Raw genomic sequence first — 24,931 nt, forward strand, 5'->3', positions numbered from 1 at the left:
GATAGATATGCTGGATTTCATTTCACAAAATCACAAGTCAAACACTTCCCAAGTGTCTAGGACTGTGTGATGTATTTTCGGATGATGCGCACAGATCCCAGTAGTGTGGCCTTATATTATTATTATTATTATTATTATTATTATTATTATTATTATTATTATTATTATTATTCTATGCAGTTCTCCCTACTTATGGGCACTTCCTACTTCCTGACACTATAGCATCTTTTGATAATGGTTTCCTGCACTGGAAGGGAAAGTTGTCTTTGCCTCAAATGTCTTTATATTTATTACACTATGTAACAAAATTTGAATAGTTCTTTGTTCCTGGTTTGAAAGTGTTACAGTAGAGTCTCACTTATGCAACATCCGCTTATCCAACATTCTGGATTATCCAACGCAGTTTGCCTCCCGCCCCGATCCACAGCTGTTTCTCTAGGCAGCAAGGATTGAATTTTTTATGGATTTAATTTCCGACAATGTTGCTACTGTAAGTTCATTTTATGCCATTCTATCTTTATTTGGAATCAATTTGTTTTAGCCAATTCAATATAGTTTGTGGCAGCCACAAAAACAAAGCTTCTGGAGTATAACAACTACTTTCAAAGTAAATACCACACAATTAAACAGGATAATAATTTCAAGTCAGGAACATAGTGTAATAGAAAGCAGGGAAAAAATAATGTAGATAAATGAGAATGAAATTTTTCTGTATTTTTGCTCCATAGGTGTTGCTTATACTCTCTACGAACTACTCAAGGCTGCCAGACCCAAGAAGAATAAGTGAAGATGAAGCAGGAAAAGAGGGGTAATTTTGAATATGGACACCCCTCTTCCGCACTGGGTTTATTTCCCTTTTTGGAGGTTTGCAACAAAAGAGAAGAACAGAAGGATTCGCTCTGGGGAGAGGGAAATTAATCTTGGGATGTAGGCAGCCTTCCTTCCTTTGAGTCCACATGAATGTAGTGTTCGAAGATGCAAAATAAACCATCAAAAGAAAAAAAAATAATCCACAGCAGGCTGCTTTTAGAAATGCACACCTCGTTTTAATCACCACACGTTTTAAAAGTCGTAACCAACGAAAACAGAAACGTCAAAAAGATCACAGTGACGCGTTGTATCGAAGCCAGGCCCCGGGTGTTGACATGTATATTTGTGAACTGCCTTCTGTTGGATTCAGACCATTTCTCGCCTCTCGGGGTGTGTCTACACCAGTGGTTCTCAATCCTGTGGGTCCCCAGATGTTTTGGCCTTCACCCGACAGAAATCCTAACAGCTGGGAAACTGGCTGGGATTTCTAGGAGTTGTAGGCCAAAACACCTGGGGACCCAGAGGTTGAGAACCACTGGTCTACATTGTGGAATTAACACAGTTTGACACCACTTGAACGGACATGGCTCAAGGCTATGGAGTTGGAGCGATATACAGTCAGGAGCCTTCTCTGCTAAAAAGTGCTGGTGCCTCCCCAAAGTACAAATCTAATATTCCATACCAATGAGCCATATCAGTTAAAGTGGTGTCAAACTGAATTAATTCTACAATGTAGACCAGGGGTCCCCAAACTAAGGCCCGGGGGCCGGATGCGTCCCTCCAAGGTCATTGACCTGGCCCCTGTTCTAAACTTTAGACTTAGGGTTGACCTAAGTCTACCTGGTTTTTGGAGATCTTTTTGCTTACCTATGGTCTCATGAGATCGTCTAGATGGTCTTTGAAGGTCTCTTTGCTTAGCTACGGCCTTATGAGACCATCTAGATGGTCTTTGGAGGTCTCTTTCCTTACTGAAGGTCTGATGAGACCATCTAGATGGCCGTTGAGGGTCCCTTTCCTTACCGATGGTTTTATGAGATTGCCTAGATGGCCTTTGGGGACCCCTTTCCTTACCGATGGTCTTATGAGACCATCTAGATGGTTTTTGAGGTTCCTTTCCTTATCTATGGTCTTCTGAGGGCCTGATGAGATCATCTAGATGGCCTTTGAGGGTCCCTTACCTATGGTCTTATGAGATCGTCTAGATCAGGGGTCCCCAAACCAAGGCCCTCCAAGGTCATTTACCTGGCCCCTGTCCTAAACTTTAGACCTATCTGGTCTTTGGAGGTCTCTTTGCTTACCTATGGTCTTATGAGATCATCTAGATAGTCTCTGAAGGTCTCTTTGCTTAGCTACGGCCTTATAAGATCATCTAGATGGCCTTTGAGGGTCCCTTTCCTTACCTATGGTCCTATGAGACCATCTAGATGTGCCTTTGAGGGTCCCTTTCCTTACCTATGATCTTATGAGATCATCTATATGGCCTTTGAGGGTCCCTTTCCTTATCTATGGTCCTATGAGACCATCTAGATGGCCTTTGAGGGTCCCTTTCCTTATCTATGATCTTATGAGACCATCTAGATGGCCTTTGAGGGTCCCTTTCCTTATCTATGATCTTATGAGACCATCTAGATGGCCTTTGAGGGTCCCTTTCCTTATCTATGGTCCTATGAGACCATCTAGATGGCCTTTGAGGGTCCCTTTCCTTACCTATGGTTTTATGAAATTGTCTAGATGGCCTTTGGGGGTCCCTTTCCTTACCTATGGTCTTTTGAAACCATCTAGATGGCCTTTGGAGGTCTCTTTGCTTACCTATGGTCTCATGAGATCGTCTAGATCAGGGGTCCCCAAACTAAGGCCCATGGGCCAGATGTGGCCCTCCAAGGTCCTTGACTTGGCCTCTGTCCTAAACTTTAGACTTAGGGTTGACCTAAGTCTGAAATGACTTGAAGGCACACAACAACAACAATCCTAATTTTGGACTATTTCATCATAGTCCGGCCCCCCAACAGTCTGAGGGACTGTGAATCGGCCCTCCACTTAAAAAGTTTGAGGACCCCTGATGTAGACAAACCGTGCCCTAGCATTGTCTGCTCTGACTGGCAAACGCTGTCAAATCCATCTATCTCTTACTACTTTTCAACTGGAAATGTCAAGAACAACAAAACAGTATTTTCATCCTATGGTTTGCGGGCTGTTTTGTTTTTTCTCCTTTTGGACAATGGGAAACACCACTCCTTTTTGACAAAACGTGTCCAGAAACTGCATTGTTTTCATCCCAGAAACAAAACTGTGCAGGGAAGAAATTAACACGTTCAAAACTGGCCAAAGATTTTGGCTTTCGAGTTTCTTTTCCTACCGCTTCACATTTAGTTTGCACAACATTCAAAGACAGTGAATGGAAAACAATTGGAGTACAGGGTTTTTTTTATAGCAAAGCTGCACAGTTTTCTCACTCTTAGTGCAGTTTCTCAAACTCTTACAGTTGTGTCCATTGTTTGCAATAATTTTGTGCACGGGACCATGTTTTTGCGCACTGAATCACTGGGAAGAAAAGGTGTCACTAAATTAGCCAATTTCAGATTGTGGAGTTTTTGGGGTTTTTTTGGATTTGGGATGCTCAACCTGTAGTAATATTCCAAGCCCTTTTGTTTTTCAGCAGACTAACTGAAATCAAACATGTCTAAACTTAAGTGCACATAATTTCCAGGACCATCCCAGTATACCCTTTTACCTACCCAAACCATCGGCTCACTATTTTCTATAGGTAAAGGCTGGTATATAGAGAAACCCCAATGGGAAAGGGGACATTGCTTGCCATGCGTACGGCACAAGGTGCTTCACGGCATCACTTTAACAACCAGAAACAGACACCAGGGAACTCGATTTCAAATGCTCTGGTCTGAATCAGTCCATTCTGGGGTTAGGATGGAAAAAGCTGGGTTGTGAATATTTCGAAGGGCCGTTTTGGGGGCGCAAGGCGTAAATGCTGGAGGGCCATTCAGGCTTTCTTCAGCATTTTGGTGGTTTGGTTGTTGGCCTCGTTGATGCTGATCACGTTGGCGATGGCCTAGGAAGGAAAGAAACAAAGAGAATTGCGATACTTATTTATACCTTGCAACGATACTGAAATGTCAACTCCAAATCCCAGGATGCCATCGCATTCAGCCATGGCAGGTGTCAAAGTGCATATAGAACATCCGAGAAAACAGAAACAGAAATTCCAGGGGAAAAGATCCCAAAGCCTCACAGCCCCTGAGGGAAACAGCCCTAAAGTTTCCAAAGAAAACTCGGAGAGAGAACAGCACCACAGATCCACGGAACCCCAGCTGAAACATCTACAAGCCTTGGTTGGTAGGTCCACTCGATACCCAGACGCATTTGGAATCGGTAGTGGGTCCCACATCAGCTAGGCCCATATAATAGACAGTCTGGGAGAAGTTATAAGAGGGTTTTCACAGTTATCCAAAGCCAATTGCCTGTCCCCTGGGGACAAGACTGAAAGGGCCAACAGTTTATTAAGGAAACCTTGAAGTGTTATTTGACTCCTTGAAGATTTATTATTTATTCAACAATAAAGACTTTGTTATCTCATTAAAGACTCAAAGGACTATCCTTTTCAGGAAAATGCTTGAGAGCCTCTCTTGAGGCGCCCTGGCTTCCCGCTGGGCATAAAGTATACGTCCTATATACGTCCAGCGCGTGACAGAACACCAACCCTGTTCCTGACGAGATTAAAGCACCTTCAAGAATTAGCTCGGGGGACTGAACGGTTTCCATGAGACAAAGCTGATTTGACAACAAATAGCGATCACAGAGATCCTCCCCATCCCGGCATCGCCCACCTTTTCTTTAATGCTCTCCACTTGCTTGCTCTGGACGTCAATTTCGTTGCTCATGTCCACCGCCATACTCCGCAGGTTGCTCAGCATGCTGTCCACTTGGGTGAGGTTCTGCTCCATCTCTTCCTCCACGTCGTCTTTCGTTATTCTGGAGGGAAAAGCGCAAAACAAAATAGAGCCGCCGATGCCAAGGTGTGCAGCCTTCCCAAGGTGACTTTCTGTACTTTCAAAACAATATCCACACAAGAGTGCAGACATAGAACAATAAAATTACTATTAGATTCTCGGAATCTGAAAACATCTTCAAGAAAAAAAGAAGCTGTCCTGTTGCCTCTCTGCAGGAGTCAAAAGAAGGATTCATGTTCATGCGGAATTAATGATGTGGTAGGGGAACAAGTTGTCTTTGCTGAAGGAGTCAGGTTATGGAAGTCAAGATCCAAAAGTCTCCTCTTGACTGACATGCAGGCTTCCACATTTGAAAACATTAAGAATATACAAAGGACACCATAAGAGTGCTTCCAAAAACATTAAGAATATACAAAGGACACCATAAGAGTGCTTCCAAAGACAGGCCAATTGCTTCAATTTTTCTGAAAATCAATGAATACCATTCCGAAATAAATTTGATCTTATAACAGTGATGGAATATAGTTATTAGGGTCTGCTTGAAAATGTATGTGTCGCCAGAATTTTGTATCAATCAATCAATCAATTTATTGATGCTCCGACCAATGGTGATATGCATTTACAGCAACGACATCAAACAAACATCTATACAAAACACTGTAAAATCCAACAGTTAAAAGTAGGATGCAAGCAGGATAAAACAGAGCATGCCAGAATTTTATAGCTCTCATCCATGCCAAGGTTTCAAGAGTGGTTTGACCCGTCTCAATGCATAGCATGGCGTAAAAAACACACAGCTAGGAAACCTCATTGATTTCTGGAAAAACTTGGAATGTAGTGTAAAAAGATAAAGGTTTTCCCCCACATTAAGTCTAGTCATGTTCAAATCTGGGAGTTGGTGCTCATCTCCATGTCTAAGCCAAAGAGCCGGCGTTGTCCATAGACACCTCCATGGTCATGTGGCCGGCATGACTAAATAGAGCACTGTTACCTTCTCGCCGGAGCGATACCTATTGATCTACTCACATTTGCATGTTTTCAAACTGCTAGGTTGGCAGAAGCTGGGGCTAATAGCGGGTGCTCACTCTGCTCCCCAGATTCGAACCACCAAACTATTGGCCAGCAAGTTCATCAGTTCAGTGGTTTAATCCAGAATGTAGTGTATTAAATGATTTATTGATTGCAGAAATCCAAATAATGGAGCCAAACAGCAACAGAGAACCAATATTAGCCTCAAAATCTTTTAGGGCAGCAGGGATATATTGGTTTCCCTTACTGTAGGAAAAACAATATATTGCTGCAATGTTGGTATGTGCAAAATCCTTTACTGCTTGTTGCTGTGAGAGCCAGGGCAGGTTATATCTGTAGTAAATACTAAGGTATCAAAAGTATTTGACCTGTTCAGTTTTGTGGCTCCTGATCTGCCAAGAAATGGGCTTTCACTTTGGGGCAAAAAGGAAGATTTAATATACAGTAAAATTCCGGTTATCTGACATAAAAGGGCAGGCCGGATGTTGGATAACCGAAACTGTCAGATAATAGGGAGGCCCTATTATCCCTCCCGGCACACTGCGTGCTTGCTGGAGGGAAAAGCCTCATCCCTCCAGCAACCAACCAGTTTAGAGAAGCCCAGTGTGTGTTGCTAGGCAGCAACACACACCGGGCTTCTCCAAAGTCCTGGGTGCTTACTGGAGAGAAGAGTTTTGTTCTTCCGGCAAACACTAGTTTAGAGAAGCCCAGTGTGCCTTGCTAAGCAGCAACACACACCGGGCTTCTCCAAAGTCCCAGGTGCTTACTGGAGAGAAGAGCCTCGTTCCTCTGGCAAGCACCTGGTTTAGAGAAGCCCGGTGTGCATTGCTAGGCAGCAACACACACTGGGCTTCTCCAAGATCCCGGGTGCTTACCGGAGAGAAGAGCCTCATTCCTCCGGCAAGCACCTGGTTTAGAGAAGCCCGGTGTGTGTTGCTAGGCAGCAACACACACCGGGCTTCTCCAAGGTCCCGGGTACTTACCGGAGAGAAGAGCCTCATTCTTCCAGCAAGCACCCTGGGCCACACGGCCTAGCACAACGGATAATAGGGTACGTTGGATAACCGGAAGTCAGATAACCAGAACTCTACTGTAGCTCATTTCTAGTCTATTTTTTCACAGTAAAGTAATGCTAGGCAGCAACACACACCGGGCTTCTCCAAGGTCCCGGGTGCTTACCGGAGAGAAGAGCCTCATTCTTCCAGCAAGCACCCTGGGCCACACGGCCTAGCATAACGGATAATAGGGTACGTTGGATAACCGGAAGTCAGATAACCGGAACTCTACTGTAGCTCATTTCTAGTCTATTTTTTCACAGTAAAGTAATGCTAGGCAGCAACACACACCGGGCTTCTCCAAGGTCCCGGGTGCTTACCGGAGAGAAGAGCCTCATTCTTCCAGCAAGCACCCTGGGCCACACGGCCTAGCACAACGGATAATAGGGTACGTTGGATAACCGGAAGTCAGATAACCGGAACTCTACTGTAGCTCATTTCTAGTCTATTTTTTCACAGTAAAGTAATGCATTAACAGTTTAAGACTGATACTAGATAAGAACAATAGCACAGCATCGTCTGCATATAAGAATAAGGGAACATGGGTAGAATGGAGCTTGGGACTATGATCAGTCACCAGTTCTAAGGTAAATCAGTCCCTGCTTTGGCTTTGATTCCAACCAAGCTGAAAAGTGGGCAAATCCCCCCATCTCTCCATAATCCAGTCATTTCTGATGCAGAACACCACTTCCTACCATCATATTGAGAAGGACCATAGATGAAAACGCACATATTTGGACCTGCTGGAGAGGATGGATGGCTCTTGGGGGGAGATGGATTTTGGGGTAAAATAGGCAGTTTCCCATCTCCTTAAAGCAAGGATGCCGTAAGAAAAAGACCCCAAGCAAAGAGGAAGCATTTCACTTTCTGCTCTAGCTTCCCTCAACTCAGATGTGTGGGACTACAGCTCCCATTATCCCTGCCGACCTCTGCTCCTCTCCTCGTTGTTTCCTTACCTCTGAATGAAAGGGGCGCTCATCATCATCTGGTTCCCATCGGCCACCAGGCAGGGCTGCCGAGAGACCACCTTGTCCTGGTCGTTGCTCCCTGCGGCTTTATTGGCCTCCATAGCTTTTAGGTTCTTTAACCTGCAGAGGAAGAATATAACAGCATAAGCGGGTTCAGTTTCGGATAGTGTTTGAGTCATTGTTCCAAGAGAGCATCAAGGAAGCCGAAGTCACCGGGATTCTGGGAGGTTTAGTTCCCAAAAAGAAACTTTCCCAGATCGGCCAGTCAACATCCCGGGGTTCTACTTCGAGTCTCAGTTATGGGGGAAATTGGGATATAATAAAGTATAACAGGCCCTCCATATCTATGGATTCTGCATCGAGAGAATCAACTGTCTAGGTCAGGGGTCCTCAAACTTTTTAAGTGGCAGGCCGATTCACAGTCCCTCAGACTGCTGGGGGGCCGGACTATGATGAAATAGTCCAAAATTAAGATTGTTGTTGTTGTGTGCCTTCAAGTCATTTCAGACTTAGGTCAACCCTCAGTCTAAAGTTTAGGACAGAGGCCAGGTCAATGACCTTGGAGGGCCACATCTGGCCCATGGACCTTAGTTTGGGGACCCCTGATCTAGACGATCTCATGAGACCATAGGTAAGCAAAGAGACCTCCAAAGGCCATCTAGATGGTCTCATAAGATCATAGATAAGGAAAGGGACCCTCAAAGACCATCTAGATGGTTTCATATTTTGCTTAATAATGTGTCATTACGTTGTTATGTAATGTTTGTGTTGTTTTTATGACTGGAAACCGCCCTGAGTCCCATCTGGGAGATAGGGCGGTATATAAATAAAGTTTTATTATATTATTATATTTCCTTCTAGCCAGGATTCAGAGCAGAGTGGAGGGTGAGCCCTGATGCCACAAGGAGTAGGAGAGAGCGAAAAAGTGAAATATGCAATCACCCTAAAAAGTTTGGCCAAATAGCCGTTACAAATCAATTAAGGCAAATTTAAGCACTCTCCGACAAGAGTAAAATTTGGAGTAAAATTCACCAAAATGGGAAGATTGCAGTATCCACAGTGTGTCCTGCATGATCCCCTGCATTGAGATAATAATGCATATGATCAGGGGTCCCCAAACTAAGGCCCAGGGGCCGGATGCGGCCCTCCAAGGTCATTTACCTGGCCCCTGCTCTCAGTTTTAGACTTAGGCTTGCCCAAAGTCTGAAATGACTTGAAGGCACACAACAACAACAACTATTCTACTTAACTTGACTATTTAATTGGCCAGAAGCAGGCCCACACTTCCCATTGAAATCGTGATAGGTTTACTGTATGTTGGTTAAAACTGTTTTTATTTTTAAATATTGTATTGTTCTTTCATTTACTAATATTGTGCTATGGTAACAATAGAATATATTGTGTATACATATAATGTTGATACTAATATTATAATGTCATACAATATAATACTAATAATAATGCAACATAATAATATTAATTATACATTATATATTAAATGTAATACTAATAATATTACGGTATAGTGGTATAGTACAATATAGTAATATATAATGCTAATATTGTGCTATGCTAATAATATAATATATATTATATGTACATATAATATTGATAGTATTCTTATAATGTCATACAATATAATACTAACAATAATGCAACATAATAAAATTTATTATACATTAAATATTAAATGTAATATTATTAATAATATTATGGTATAGTAGTATAGTACAATATAGTAATATATAATGCTAATATTGTGCTATGCCATTAATATAATATACTGTATGTACATACAACCTGTAAGCCGCTCTTGAGTTCCCTTCAGGGCGAGAGAGGGCAGGGTATAAATGTAGTAAATAAATAAATGAATAGTTGTTGGGAGGGGTTTTTTTGCACTACAAATAAGACATGTGCAGTGTGCATAGGAATTTGTTGGTTTTTCTTTCTTTTCCCAAATGATAATTCGGCCCCTCAACAGTCTTAGGGACCATGAACCGGCCCTCTACTTTAAAAGTTTGAGGACCCCTGCATATGATGATGATGATAACAATAACAACAACAACAACAAACTACTACAGCAATAAGGAGGGGAGGATTTTCCCATTCCCATAAAGATGCTCCTGATGTTGTTTACAGAGAGACGTACTTGGCACAAGGGCAAACGAACAGGCCGCAGCATTTGCTCATATCGGTGAGGTTTTTCTCTGCTTCCTTCATGTCTTGGATAATCTGGTCCAAACCGTCCTCGATTCGGTCCAGCTGCTCTGAGAGATGGAAAGCAATCCATGAACAACCTCTGGGTTTTAGCCTGAACTTTAAAGTACCGTATATACTCGAAGATAAGCCAAGTTTTTCAGCCCTTTTTATGAGCTGAAAAGCCTCCCCCCGGCTTATAATCGGGGCCGGGAGGCCGTTGCATGCAATATATGATATATTTATCTCTCATCTTACCCTCCCTTATCAGTGTTTACTTTTCCAAAGCCTCCCTCGCTCTTAACCAAGGGAATGTTTTGAAAAGGGAAAGAAGCCCTTGCAAGTCAGAAAGAAGAACCCATTAATCTTATAAAAAAATATCACCCTGAAATATTTGTTAATCTCTGCTACAGATACATAGGCATTTCCCCCTGCAAGCCTTTGCAATCCCTGTGTACCTTTATATTTGTATCTATCTATATACATTAATTTTATATTTGAGTTTCCCCCTCATATGTTTGCAAGTCTTTGCAAATCCTATATACATATAGATAGTTAGAGATTTCCATGGACCTGTATATCTGTATCTATGTGTATATATTATTTTATATATGAATTTTCACCTTACATGTTTGCAAGTCTTTGCAAATCCTATACAGATATAATTATCTATATATAGAAAGATGTCTATATAGATATATATGAATATAGGGCTTGCAAATATTGCAGGAGGGAAATGCACATATATAGAGGGAGGATTTGCTAACATGTCAGGGAGAAATGCATATGTGAAATTAGTATATATAATTATATTTATTTACATCATTTCTACCCCGCCCTTCTCACCGTGTATTGAACAGCTTTTTCTGTCTAATGTTTTGATGCTTAATTTGTAAAATCATAATGTAATTTGATGTTTAATAGTCTTTTCCTTAATCCCTCCTTACTGTCCAACATTTTCTCTTATCCAACGTTCTGCCAGCCTGTTTATGTTGGATAAGCAAGACTCTACTGTATATATAACTGTATATAATCGAGTATAAGCGTAGTTTTTTAGCCCTTTTTTTAAGACTGAAAAAAAACCCCTCGGCTTATACTCGGGTGAGGGTCCTGGTTGGCTTATATTTGGGTCAGCTTATACTCGAGAATATATGGTACATTCATTATTTTTCTCTATTATTGTTGCTACTATTACATTTATTTTACTCTAATTTTTAATATTAATACATTTATTATTTCACTCTGATCTTATTATTATTATTATTATTGCATTTATTATTTTACTCTATTTATTATTACATGTATTATTTTCCTATATTTATTATTATTATTATTATTATTATTGCATGTATTATTTTACTCTGTTGTTATTAAAAGGATACATACGCACATTTACATTGAAGAAGATGAGAATAATGATTTGATCAGAGTTGGACAGTCTTATCTTAAATTGCAGCTTTATGTAAATATTCAAAAACATTTAACCTACGGATGCCTCAATTAATGTAATTTTATTGGTATCTATTTTTATTTCTGAAATTTACCACCCTCGGCTTATACTGGAGTCAATGTTTTCCCAGTTTTTTTGTGGTAAAATTAGGTGCCTCGGCTTATATTCAGGTCAGCTTATACTCGAGTATATACTGTATATGTATTCTTCCTGACTTGCAAGGGCTTCTTTCCCTTTTCAAAACATTCCCTTGGTTAAGAGCGAGGGAGGCTTTGGAAAAGTAAACACTGATAAGGGAGGGTAAGATGAGAGATAAATATGTCATATATTGCAAGCAACATTGACCCAATTATAAGCCGGGAGAGGCTTTTTCAGCTCAAAAAAAAGGGCTGAAAACTCGGTTTATCTTTGAGTATATACAGTGCCACAAACTATGTTGAATTGGTTGAAGCTTAATGAGTTATTCGATGAAAAAGTGCTGCAGGATGTCCCTCCAATGAAAACTTTCCCCATGTTTTGATGATAGAACCATTTAGGAAATGACGTTTATAACCCAGGAACAAACATCGTGTTACACAGTGTTATGGGACATTCTTTCCCCATCACAAAATGATGTTTTCAATGCATATTAATTGGCCACAAACTAGTACAAGATGTTCTTACGCCGAGTGCAAATTCGACCCTAAAGTCTCAGGACTTACCTCCTTGATCATCCAGCATCACTAGAGCCCGAATCCCAGCATCTTTGCTCTGTTAGAAAGAAAAAGTAGAGAAATAATTTTCATCCCGTCCTGTGTTATTTCTGGGGATGAAAAAATATTTATTTACTACATTTACATCCCGCCTTTCTCACTCCGAAGGGGACTCAGAGCGGCTTACAAATTATATGTACATACGATATATTATATTATTAGCATAGCACAATATTAGCATTGCATAATAGAGTCTCGCTTATCCAACATAAACAGGGCTGGCAGAACGTTGGATAAGCCAAAATGTTGGATAATAAGGAGCGATTAAGGAAAGGCCTATTGAACGTCAAATTACGTTATGATTTTCCAAATTAAGCACCAAAGCATTGTGTTTTACACCAACAAATCGGTAGAAAATGTAGTTCAATAAACGGTTACATTATGCAGTAATTACTGCATTTACAAAATTAGCACAAAAACATCACAATGTTTTGAAAACATTGACTACAAAAACACTGACTACTAAAAGGCAGACTGCGTTGGATAATACAGAACGTTGGATAAGCGAGACTGTACTGTACTTCTATATTGTAGTATGCCACTATACTGTATTATTAATAATATTATGTAATGGTATATAAATATTATTATTATATTATATTATATTATTATTATATTGTATTACATTATAATACTATTAGCAATACTATATGTATATTCAATATATTATAATGTTACTAGCTGTGCCCGGCCACGCGTTGCTGTGGCAAAGTATGGTGGTATGGGAAATAAAGGAATTGGTGGTAGTTAAGGTAAAGGGTAAAGGTTTTACCTTACATTAAGTCCATTATAAATGGGTTATATAGCTGTGTGGAAGGGCCTTGAATCTACACTGCCATATAATCCAGTTAAAATCAGATAATCTGTATTTTATAGGCAGTGTGGAAGAGGCCTAAGTGAGGCCTAACTGTGCCTGTCCCCTGGGTTGAATAGGTTGCTAGGAGACCAAGTGGGCAGAGCTTAGCCTTCAAACTGGAAGCAATTGGATAAAAACTATTATTCCTCCCCCTGTAATTAGTACTTTATTTTTCTTTTCTTTTTGTTGTATCAACCTAGAGCCGTGAATGATGGATTGTGTTGTCAAATTTCGAGGTTGGGGAGCCTGTAGTTTTGTTATTTTGTCTGCTGCCCTGATGCCATCACTCTTTTATATATATAGATATTATTGTATTTTGCTTTTGGATGGTTACATGTACAGAAACCTAGTCTCCTGCACAATGTTATTAAAAATACTGTGTATAAAATGGGTACATATAACATTGGCCACATCTCTGAGACATCTATCAACCCATCCATCCATCGTTCCATTCAACTATCCCTCTACTGAAACGCCTCTCCCTCCCTCTCTCTCTCTTTCTCTATCTCTCTCTCTCATCTATATGTCTGTCTGTCTGTTGAGTCATCCGTCTGTCTGTCCGCCGATCTGTCCATGCATCCATCCACTGAGACATCTGTCTGTCTATCTATCTATCTATCTATCTATCTATCTATCTATCTATCTATCTATCTATCTATCTATACATCCATCCATCCATCCATCCATCCATCCATCTTTCCATCCAACTATCCCTCTACTGAGACACCTCTCTCTCTCTCTCTCTCTCTCTCTCTCTCTCTCTCTCTCTCTCTCTCTCTCTCTCTCTCTCATATCTGTCTGTCTGTCTGTTGAGTCATACGTCTGTCTGTCCGCCCATCTGTCCATCCATCCATCCACTGAGACATCTGTCTATCTATCTATCTATCTATCTATCTATCTATCTATCTATCTATCTATCCATCCATCTATCTATCCATCATTCCATCCAACTATCCCTCTACTGAGACCTCTCTCTCTCTCATCTGTATGTTTGTCTGTCTGTTGAGTCATCCGTCTGTCTGTCCGCCCATCCGTCCATCCATCCATCCATCCACTGAAACATCTGTCTGTCTATTTATCTGTCTGTCTGTCCATCCATCCATCCATCCATCATTCCATCCAACTATCCCTCTACTGAGACCTCTCTGTCTCTCATCTGTCTGTCTGTCTGTTGACTCGTCCGTCTGTCTGTCCGCTCATCTGTCCATCTATCTATCCATCCATCCATCCACTGAGACATCTATCTATCTATCTATCTATCTATCTATCTATCTATCTATCTATCTATCTATCTGTTGATCAATCGATTGATCAATCGATCAATCGATCCAACCATCCATCCATTGAGCTATGACAGTCAAAGTGGTGTCAAATTGCATCACTTCTACAGTATAGATGCCTGGCTAGAATAGAGACCAGCCATTGAAACAAAAGGACATAATTTTTGCTTTCCATCTCTTGGTCACGTGGCACCGTAGCCACTAAATGAGAGCCAAGGCTAGCAAAGGAAGCCGCAGGGCAGCATTGTGGGCAAGTGGCTGAATGCGTCCATTCATGCCCTTTTGTGTATGTTCTTACCTCATCCACCAGCTGCAGCATCCGCCGGGTGCTCTCCAAAGACTGCAGAAGAGAAGAGATAAATAACATGAATGCAACACGAGACAAGGGCAAATCACCAGCGTTCGATACCTCTCCTGTAAGTTCACTGTTTTAGAAGAACATGGGAGTATTATAAATATCATTTCCTAATTGGTTCTATCATAAAAACATGGAAAAAGTTTATTAAACTGCCAAAACTTTGTTTGTGTGGTACATCCTGCTAGAGCACATTTTGCTATAGTTTTTCAATGAATATTTCAGAGAGGATCAACCAATTCAACATGGTCTGTGGCAGCCACAAAAACCAAGTTTCTGGAGTATAACAAGTACAGTAGAGTCTCACTTATCCAACATAAACGGGTCGGCAGAACGTTGGATAAGCGAAAATGTTGGATAATAAGGGGAGATTAAGGAAAAGCCTATTAAACATCAAATTAGGTTATGATTTTACAAATTATGCACCAAAACATCATGTTATACAACAAATTTGACAGAAAAAGTAGTTCAATACGCAGTAATGCTATGTAGTAATGATTGTATTTACGAATTTAGCACCAAAATATCACGATGTATTGAAAACATTGACTACAAAAATGCGTTGGATAATCCAGAATGTTGGATAAGCGAATGTTGGATAAGTGAGACTCTACTGTAAGTGCCAATAAGTAAGAAGAAATTTGAGGCCAAGGAAGCCACCAACGAAAGACACAGGAGTGCCAACAAGTAGGAAGTGCCAATTAGTATGAAGTGCTTTTTTTCGTGTCAGGAGCAACTTGAGAAACTGCAAGTTGCTTCTGGTGTGAGAGAATTGGCCATCTGCAAGGACGTTGCCCAGGGGACGCCCAGATGTTTTGATGTTTTTACCATCCTTGTGGGAGGCTTCTCTCATGTCCCTGCATGGAGCTGGAGCTGATAGAGGGAGCTCATCCGCGCTCTCCCCGGGTGGGATTCAAACCTGGCAGCCTTCAGGTCAGCAACCCAACCTTCACGTCACAAGGCTTTAATCCACTCCGCCACGGGGGCTCCTAGTTTGAAGTGCTAATATGTAGCATTTGAGGCTAAGATAAGTTTTCCTTTCAATGCAGAAAGCCACCAACTAAAGATACAAGAGTGCCAACAAGTAGGAAGTGCCAATAAATAAAAAGTGCCCATATGTAGGAAAATATTTGAGGTCAAGATAGTGTGTTCTTCCAGTACAGGAAGTCATCAACTGAAGACACTGGAATGCCAATATGTTTCGAGAGCATTTGGCCGGGCTCAGGGCTGGCCCAAGGTAATTTTCAAGTGTAGGCGAACAGAATTTTGGCACACACCCCCCCAAACCAGTCACTGAAAAATAAAAGCATTGGATAAGCGAAAATGTTGGATAATAAGGAGGGATTAAGGAAAAGCTTAAATAAAGAACAACACTCTGAAAACAGGGGAAATCCAGATAGGAAACAATCAGGGCCAGCTAACACCTCCCAACCAAGGATTCCCCCCAGGGAGGAAGCAGCTAGTCTTTGAATCCGCAAGGCCATTAAATGTGATGTCCCATGGGCCTCGGAGTTCTGACCCCAGCGCCATTATGGCTCATGATGACGACAACATGGGTTTTTTGCCGTCTCAGCAGGAGACGGAGTCATTCCAGATGCCTGTTGCTGACAATTCTTGCCAAGAGCCCATTAAAACGGACCTTGAACAAGCTTTTCCCAGCGCCTCTCCCCCCTTCGCGAGAAAAGATTTCTATGCGGCGAGTTGGGGTCAAAAAGAACAAACAAGGAGAAGCACCAGATTAGCAGTCAGACAGGACGATAATTAGCTAAGTTTCCCCTGGGAATTTGCAGGGAGGAACGCATCTGGATGAAGTTGTGTTTCGCTTCTCTTTCCCTTGGGAAAGGAAGCTCTGGACACCTGCTTTGCAGGAAGATTGAGGTTCGTTAAAAGTTCCCCACATCGAGGAATCCGGCGGAGTCAACAGACCAGCTTCAGGATTAACTTCGGTTCCAGCCTAGTGTGGACTGCGTTTTAAGTCTGCAACTCCAGTTTCCTTGCCTTGCCTTGCCTTGCCTTGCCTTGCCTTGCCAAGTTTTCATGAACTATCTCGTCGTGTTTCCAGCTTTACATCTTATGCCAAGTATTTAGCCTTGTTTCCAGTTCTTGTCTTGGATTTACTTTGAACTTTAGAAATACTTTGGACGTTTTCCCCACTCTTCTGTTTGGAAGTAGAGTGTGTTTCGGTTTGGGATTATCACTTTGAACTCTAATATTAAATACTAGCTGTGCCCGGCCACGCGTTGCTGTGGCAAAGTGGTGGTGGTATTGGTTAAAAATTGTTGTGTAATTTTTATTTGACATTATTTGTATTTTTTAAATAAATTTTCTTGTAAGTTATCTTTTTATTATATTTTATTATTTTATTGTATTATTTTTAGTTATTTTCTGTTATAGTATTTTATTGTATTAATTTTTTAGTGTTTTTAATTATTTTTTAGTGTTTTTTATTATTTTTATTGGGTTGCTAGGAGACCAAGTTGGAGGAGCTTAGCCTTCTAACTGGCAGCAATTGGATAAAAGCAATTATTCCTCTCTCTCTAATTAGGACTTTATTTTTCTTTTCTTTTTGTTGTATCAACCTAGAGCCGTGGATGATGGGTTGTGTTGTCAAATTTAGAGGTTGGAGGGCCTGTAGTTTTGTTGTTTTGTGGGTCGCCGTGATGCCATCACTCTTTTATATATATAGACTGGACAATATATTTCTGGACTATATTTGACCTTCCCTGAAAGGTCTATTGCTGGACTACATTTTCTATTTGTTTTTATTCTACTATAATATTTCCTTAATAAAGATATTAGATTGTTATTGGCCTCAGTGTATTGGTTCTAGTGCTCCACTGCCTGGGCGTGACATTAAATGCTAATCAAGCTGGCCAATTGCAAAATTCACATGCATGCGCATGCACCCGGGAGCGCCTCAAATGCGCCTCCTAGAGAATGGCGCCACAGGCAAGTGCCTTGTTTGCCTCGCGGTTGAACCGCCTCTGGCCGGGCTGGATTGACAAGGTGGGCAGTGTGTCGCTCTGGCAATGCCAACAAGCAGCATTACCCACGCCATTGGTGTTCATTGTGATGACTCATGGGCCATGTAGTCCTGTTCCTAGTACTGTTGTGACAGATGAAGAGGAAAACTTGGATTTCCCACCGTTTCTGCCAGATTTGGAGCCCTTGCAGCTGCAAGATGTTTGCCCACAAGAAGTCAGCCAAACAAGCCTTGAGCAGAAATCTCCCCCATTTTCTCGCCGGCTTTATTATAATCAAGATAGAAGCGCTCGGGAGGCGACTCGCCGGAGCGCCAGGATAGCTGCCAGACAATTAGATGATTAAGTCTGTTTCCCTTGGGAAAGTTTAAGGAGTCATGCATCTGGACACAGTATAGGTTTTGTTTCTTGTTCCCCAGAGAAAGTGTTCCTTGGCGGGAAAACAAGATCCTATATAGGTGTTTGCCCGTAAAGGAATCCTTGCGGAGTCAATTCGTCGGCTTGAGGAGTGAGATCGTGTGTAGACTTCGTACTCCAGTTCCCAGTTCCCAGATCAAGTTTCCTGCCCAGCCTTCCACCGTGGACTTCTATGGACTCAGTTCTAGATTCATGTTTGCCTTGTTTCCAGTTTGATCTTGCCAAGTTTCAAGTCTTGCTTTCCCTTGCGTTTTAAACCACGGACCTTGCTTTCCAGTCTCAAGCCTTGTTTTCCAGTTTCCTTCGGATTTACTTTAAGCCTCAAAGACTATGGACAGTTCCCCACACTATTGCTTGCCAAATAGTGTGTGTTTCGGTGAAGTGGATTATAACTTTGGACTTTAATATCACATATTGGACATTGTTTTCCTGGACTATATTTGACCTTTCCTGAAAGGTCTACTTCTGAACTATATTCTACACTTATTTTTATTGACTTTATATATTTCCCTAATAAAGATATTAGATAGATTCTGGTCTCTGCGCATGGTTATTGGTGTTCTGCAGCCTGGGTCCTGACATTCATAAATCCACCGTGAGAGTGCAACCCTGCTTTCCCTACCTCCACGTTGACCTGATGGATGCGCTCTTCAAGGCCGCCCAACTCGGGTCCTGCCACGCCGTTGACTGCCATGCTGGGATCCTACGGAGAAGAGGCTGCCCTTCTGGGAATGACTCCAACACTTGCGTGAGAAGAAACCGAAGAGATCACTGCAAAGGGAAGAAACACATTTTATCAGATACTCATTCTGTTGCACCCCAAGGCAGTGTGAGCACTGGAAACCAAACAGAGACCAATAATCATATAATAACTTTATTAAAACAATTATAAATTCAGGAAAGAATAAGTGGAAAGGATGAGTGAGCAATAGTCCTTTATGATATGGTATGAATTAGTCCAAAGAGTTGAATAGATATGTCCAATATTATTGTCCAAAGTCCAGAAACCGAAACACACTCAAAACTGTTGGATAATCCAGAGTGTTGGATAAGTGAGACTCTACTGTATTTACATAAAGCTCACATTTAAGAGAAGACTGTCCAGCTCTGATCAAATCATTATTCTCATCTTCTTCAATGTAAATGTGCTTATGTATCCTTTTAATAATAATAGAGTAAAATAATAAATGTAATAACAATAATAGTAAATACAGGAAAATAATACAAGTAATAATAAATAGAGCAAAATAATAAATGCAATAATAATAAAAATAATAAGATCAGAGTGAAATAATAAATGTATTAATAATAAAAAATAGAGTAAAATAAATGTAATAGTAGCAACAATAATAGAGAAAAATAATACAGTTGAGTCTCACTTATCCAACATAAACGGGCCGGCAGAACGTTGGATAAGTGAATATGTTGGATAATAAGAAGAGATTAAGAAAAAGCCTATGAAACATCAAAATAGGTTATGATTTTACAAATGAAGCACCAAAATATCATGTTATACAACTTTGACAGAAAAAGTAGTTCATTACACATTAATGCTATGTAGTAATTACTGTATTTACAAATTTAGCACCAAAATATCATGATATATTGAAAACATTGACTACAAAAATGAGTTGGATAATCCAGAACGTTGGATAAGCGAGTGTTGGATAAGTGAGACTCTACTGTATTTACATAAAGCTCACATTTAAGATTAGACTGTCCAACTCTGATCAAATTATTATTCTCATCTTCTTCAATGTAAATGTGCTTATGTATCCTTTTAATAATAATAGAGTAAAATAATACATGTAATAACAATAATAATAAATACAGGAAAATAATACAAGTAATAATAAATAGAGTAAAATAATAATGCAATAATAATAAAAAATAATAAGATCAGAGTGAAATAATAAATGTATTAATAATAATAATAATAAAAAATAGAGAAAAATAAATGTAATAGTAGCAACAATAATAGAGAAAAATAATACAATTGAGTCTCACTTATCCAACATAAACGGGCCGGCAGAACGTTGGATAACTGACTATGTTGAATAATGAGAGATTAAGAAAAAGCCTATTAAACATCAAAATAGGTTATGATTTTACAAATGAAGCACCAAAACATCATGTTATACAACAAATTTGACAGAAAAAGTAGTTCATTTCACATTAATGCTATGTAGTAATTACTGTATTTACGAATTTAGCACCAAAATATCATGATATATTGAAAACATTGACTACAAAAATGAGTTGGATAATCCAGAACGTTGGATAAGCGAGGCTTGGATAAGTGAGACTTTACTGTAATAATAAATAGAGTAAAATAATAAATGCATCATTATCCTGCTTGAAAAGTGCAGCTGTTTGCTCCTTTCGAGCCATGAGATGCCTTTGCGCCCACCTTCTCTTGCACATTAAAAATAGGCACCATGGCATGTTTATTTCTTAACTGCAAAGAAAAGGAGGAGGTGGTGAAACAGAACTTATTTCCTCGCTTGGGAGTCGAAAAGGAAAGGAACCGGCAGGTTGTGTCAATGTGCAAGGGAGGCTGGAAGCCTCCCCAGCCAAATGGGAAATCCGCTTCCCTTTTGCAAAACGAAAGGATGAGAAAAGAAAAGAAGGAGAAAGATAAGCCTTTCTCACCCGATTCAAGCCAAAGCAAACTGCTGCAGCCCTTTCTCGTGAATCGTTTTGCCATCTTGACAACAGTCTGATGTGGTTTGTTGTCCTGAGTTTCGTCCATAGAAACCCAGTGATAGGTACCCAATAACAACTGCAATGCTTAGTGGCCTGTTTGGTGCCTATAAAACACAGATAGCTTAATGTTTACAATTGGGTCACATCACTGAGACAATTCATCCATCCATCCACTGAGACATCTCTCTATCTGCCCATCCATCAATCTACCCATCCATCCATCCATTTATCCATCCATCTGTCCATCTATCATCTATCCATCCATCTCGACATCCATTTACTGAGACATCTATCTGTCTGTCTGTCTGTCTGTCTATCTATCTATCTATCTATCTATCTATCTATCTATCTATCTATCTATCTATCTATCTATCTGTTTGTCTGTCTGTCTATCTATCTATCTATCTAATCTACTGAGACATCTACTGTATCTATCTATCTGTCTATCTAACTATCTAATCTATCCATTCATCCATCCATCTGAACATCCATCTACTGAGACATCTATCTGTCTGTCCATCCATCTGTCCATTCATCCATCCATCCATCAATCCACTGAGACATCTATCTATCTATATCTATCTATCTATCTATCTATCTATCTATCTATCTATCTATCTGTTTGTCTGTCTGTCTGTCTATCTATCTAATCTACTGAGACATCTACTGTATCTATCTATCTGTCTATCTGTCTATCTATCTATCTATCTATCTATCTATCTATCTATCTATCTATCTATCTAATCTATCCATTCATCCATCCATCTGTCCATCCATCTACTGAGACATCTATCTCTGTCTGTCTGTCTGTCTGTCCTTTCATCCATCCATCCATCCATCCATCCATCCATCCGTCCGTCCATCTACTGAGACATCTACTCTATCTATCTATCTATCTATCTATCTATCTATCTATCTATCTATCTATCTATCTATCTATCCATCCATCCATCCATCTGTCCATCCACCTACTGAGACATCTGTCTGTCTGTCTGTCCGTTCATCCATTCATCCATCCATCCACTGAGAACATCTATCTATCTATCTATCTATCTATCTATCTATCTATCTATCTATCTATCTATCTATCCATCCATCCATCCATCTGTCTATCCATCTACTGAGACATCTATCTATCTATCTATCTATCTATCTATCTATCTATCTATCTATCTATCTATCTATCTATCTATCTATCTAATCTATCTATCTATCTATCTATCTATCTATCTATCTATCTAATCTATCTATCTATCTATCTATCTAATCTATCCATTCATCCATCCATCTGTCCCTCCACCCATCTACCTATTTACCTACCTACCTACTTACCTACCTACCTACTGAGATATCTATATATCCATCCATCCATCTTCTGAAACGTCTTTATATCCATCCATCCAAATCTTCCATAATCCATGAATTTCATATTGAGACTTGGGTTCCATCTCAAGAGATGCTATATTTGCAAGGATTCCACAATCTATGGATTACATGTTTGGATTAGGGTCCCATCTCTATGCTATCTCACAATGTAGATGATGCCAATCTTCCATCATTACATTACATACCATCATTTAGACTTGGGTCCCATCTCCATGATATATCACTATGGTTATTCAAGTATTCCAAACTATTCAAAATAGGGAATACTTTGGCTTACAAGCTTTTTGGATAAGGGTCCTCACCCTGTTATGTTCTATCATATTACAGCCATTAAAAGCAAATTAACTTCAAGTAACACAATTTTACTGTATTACTGCTTTGTGAACCCACAATGAAATTTCAATGAAATGGCAGTTAGAACTGACTTTATTGAGATTATTTTTTCTTAAAGTAGTACCGTATATACGCGAGTATAAGCTGACCCGAATATAAGCCGAGGCACCTAATTTTACCACAAAAAACTGGGATAACTTATTGACTCGAGTATAAGCCGAGAGTGGGAAATGCAGCAGCTACGGGTCAATTTCAAAATAAAAATATATACCAATAAAATTTCACTAATCAAGGCATCAGTAGGTTAAATGTTTTTGAATTTTTACCATATTTCAAAGAAAAACAATAAACTAGCTTTACAAGTGGAAAAGTAGGGGCAACAAAAACAATATAGTATCAACAATAACCTAATAATAATAATAATAATAATAATAATAATAATAATAATAATAATAAACTTCATTTGGATCCCACCGTATCTCCCCATGGGGACTCAGGCTGGCGGCCAACATAGTAACAGGCAAACATTCAATGCTTATATAAACAATGCAGAGCTAGATATAGATTTATAATTATAGATTCTAATTTCACACATGCATTTCCCCCCGAAATGTTTGCAAATCCATTCTCTCTGTGTGGGTGTTTCCCCTACAATATTTGCAAGCCATATATATATATATATATATATATATATATATATATATATATATATATATATGCTAGTTGTGCCCGGCCACGCGTTGCTGTGGCGTTGTCTGGTGGTGTTGGTGAGAAATTGTTGAGGTTGTGGTGGTATTGAATGTCTGTTGTATGGTTGTCTTTATGTTTAGTATGCATTTGGTTGTTTGTGTACTGTGAAAGTGGTGAGGATAGAGGACACTGTTTATGTTGGATTAGTGAGACTCTACTGTATATTTGTAATCTTATATTATCTGCCTGGAACTGCCCCTTCTACACTGCTGTATAAAATGCACATTGAAGTGGATTATCTGGCAGTGTGGAGTCAAGATAATCCAGTTCAAAGCAGATAATATAAGATTCTAAATGGGTAATATAGCCTTGAGTCTACACTGCCATATAATCCAGTTAAAATCAGATAATCTGTATCTTATAGGCAGTGTGGAAGAGGCCTGAGGCCTAACTGTGCCTGTCTCCTGGACTGAGTAGGTTGCTAGGAGACCAAGTGGGCGGAGCTTAGCCCTCTAAACTGGCAGCAATTGGATAAAAACAATTATTGCTCTCCCTCTAATTAGGACTTTGTTTTTCTTTTCTTTTTGTTGTATCAACCTAGAGGCGTGGATGATGGGTTGTGTTGTCAAATTTTGAGGTTGGGAGGCCTGTGGTTTTGTTGTTTTGTGGGTCGCCGTGATGCCATCACTCTTATATATATATATACATACATATATATATATACACACACACACATACATACATATACATACATTCATATCTATCTAGACATGTCTATATATATTTGTGCGTTCATTTACCCCCTGTAATATTTGCAAGCCCTATATATAGGTAGGTAAGAATATATTCATATCTATCCAGACATCTCTCTTTATATAGATATTTGCAGAGACTTGCAAACATATGAGGGTAAATTCATATATGAAAATAATGTATATGTATGGCTACAGATACACAGGTACATGGATCTATATGTATAAAGGATTTGCAAAGACTTGCAAACATATGAGGGGAAATTCATATGTAAAATTAATGTATATAGATAGATACACATATAAAGGTACATAGAGATGGCAAAAGCTTGCAAGGGGTTAATGCCTATATATCTGTAGGAGAGTTTAAGGAATATTTCAGGGGAAAATGCTTTCATAAGATTAATGAATATATATTTTTCTTCTTCCTGACTTGCAAGGGCATCTTTCTCTTTTCAAAATATTCCCTTGATTAAGAGCAAGGGAGGCTTTGCAAAAGAAAACACACTGATAAGGGAGGAGAAGAAAGAAATAGATCACATATTGCAAGCAATAGCCTGCAGGCTCTGTTGCTGGCCTTGGCCTTGGCCCGATTATAAGCCAGGGGAGGCTTTTTCAGCTCATAAAAAGGGCTGAAAAACTCGCCTTATCTTCAAGTATATACGGTAATTCTTTGGGGTTTTTGCCAGTTGCTGGAGAGTTCTGCTTCACTGAGAGTCTATTGTACGTGGTTTTTTAAAAGACTAAGGCATTCTTTACATGCCTTCCAATGTCTCAAATTTGCCAGCTCCAATGTTCTTCACACTGAATCGCTATAAACCAATTCACAGGTACGCATTTGGGCTGAAGTGTTTTGGATTAATTAAATAGAGCAATTAAAAATAACTTTGGTGCTATTATTCTGAAGAAGAACAAAACCGAAGCATCCTTTCAATATTTAATACTGTAGT

The 24,931-nt window shown here is 39.7% G+C and overlaps 2 protein-coding genes across 3 annotated transcripts in view; one reads left to right on the forward strand and one right to left on the reverse strand.

The window, feature by feature from the left end:
- LOC103281140 (cytochrome c oxidase subunit 7A2, mitochondrial) overlaps positions 1-1,009 on the forward strand; it is a 31,745-nt gene extending 30,736 nt beyond the window's left edge. For both annotated transcript variants that reach the window (XM_062962225.1, XM_062962224.1), the window contains one exon: positions 729-1,009. In XM_062962225.1, the coding sequence (XP_062818295.1) occupies positions 729-787 (59 nt within the window). In that variant the 3' untranslated portion in view covers positions 788-1,009. The remainder of the gene's footprint in view (positions 1-728) is intronic.
- Positions 1,010-1,021: 12 nt separating this feature from the next.
- Positions 1,022-24,931, reverse strand: part of LOC100558388 (synaptosomal-associated protein 25) — a 45,209-nt gene continuing 21,299 nt past the window's right edge. The window contains exons 2-8 of the mRNA XM_062962221.1: positions 18,737-18,885; positions 14,660-14,701; positions 12,175-12,223; positions 9,977-10,094; positions 7,816-7,947; positions 4,653-4,797; positions 1,022-3,877 (exon numbers count right to left, since the gene is read on the reverse strand). Coding sequence (XP_062818291.1) covers positions 3,809-3,877; positions 4,653-4,797; positions 7,816-7,947; positions 9,977-10,094; positions 12,175-12,223; positions 14,660-14,701; positions 18,737-18,808 — 627 coding nt within the window. The 5' untranslated portion in view covers positions 18,809-18,885 and the 3' untranslated portion in view covers positions 1,022-3,808. The remainder of the gene's footprint in view (positions 3,878-4,652; positions 4,798-7,815; positions 7,948-9,976; positions 10,095-12,174; positions 12,224-14,659; positions 14,702-18,736; positions 18,886-24,931) is intronic.

Source organism: Anolis carolinensis, unplaced genomic scaffold, assembly GCF_035594765.1.
Source record: "Anolis carolinensis isolate JA03-04 unplaced genomic scaffold, rAnoCar3.1.pri scaffold_10, whole genome shotgun sequence".
Classification (NCBI taxonomy): domain Eukaryota; kingdom Metazoa; phylum Chordata; class Lepidosauria; order Squamata; family Dactyloidae; genus Anolis; species Anolis carolinensis.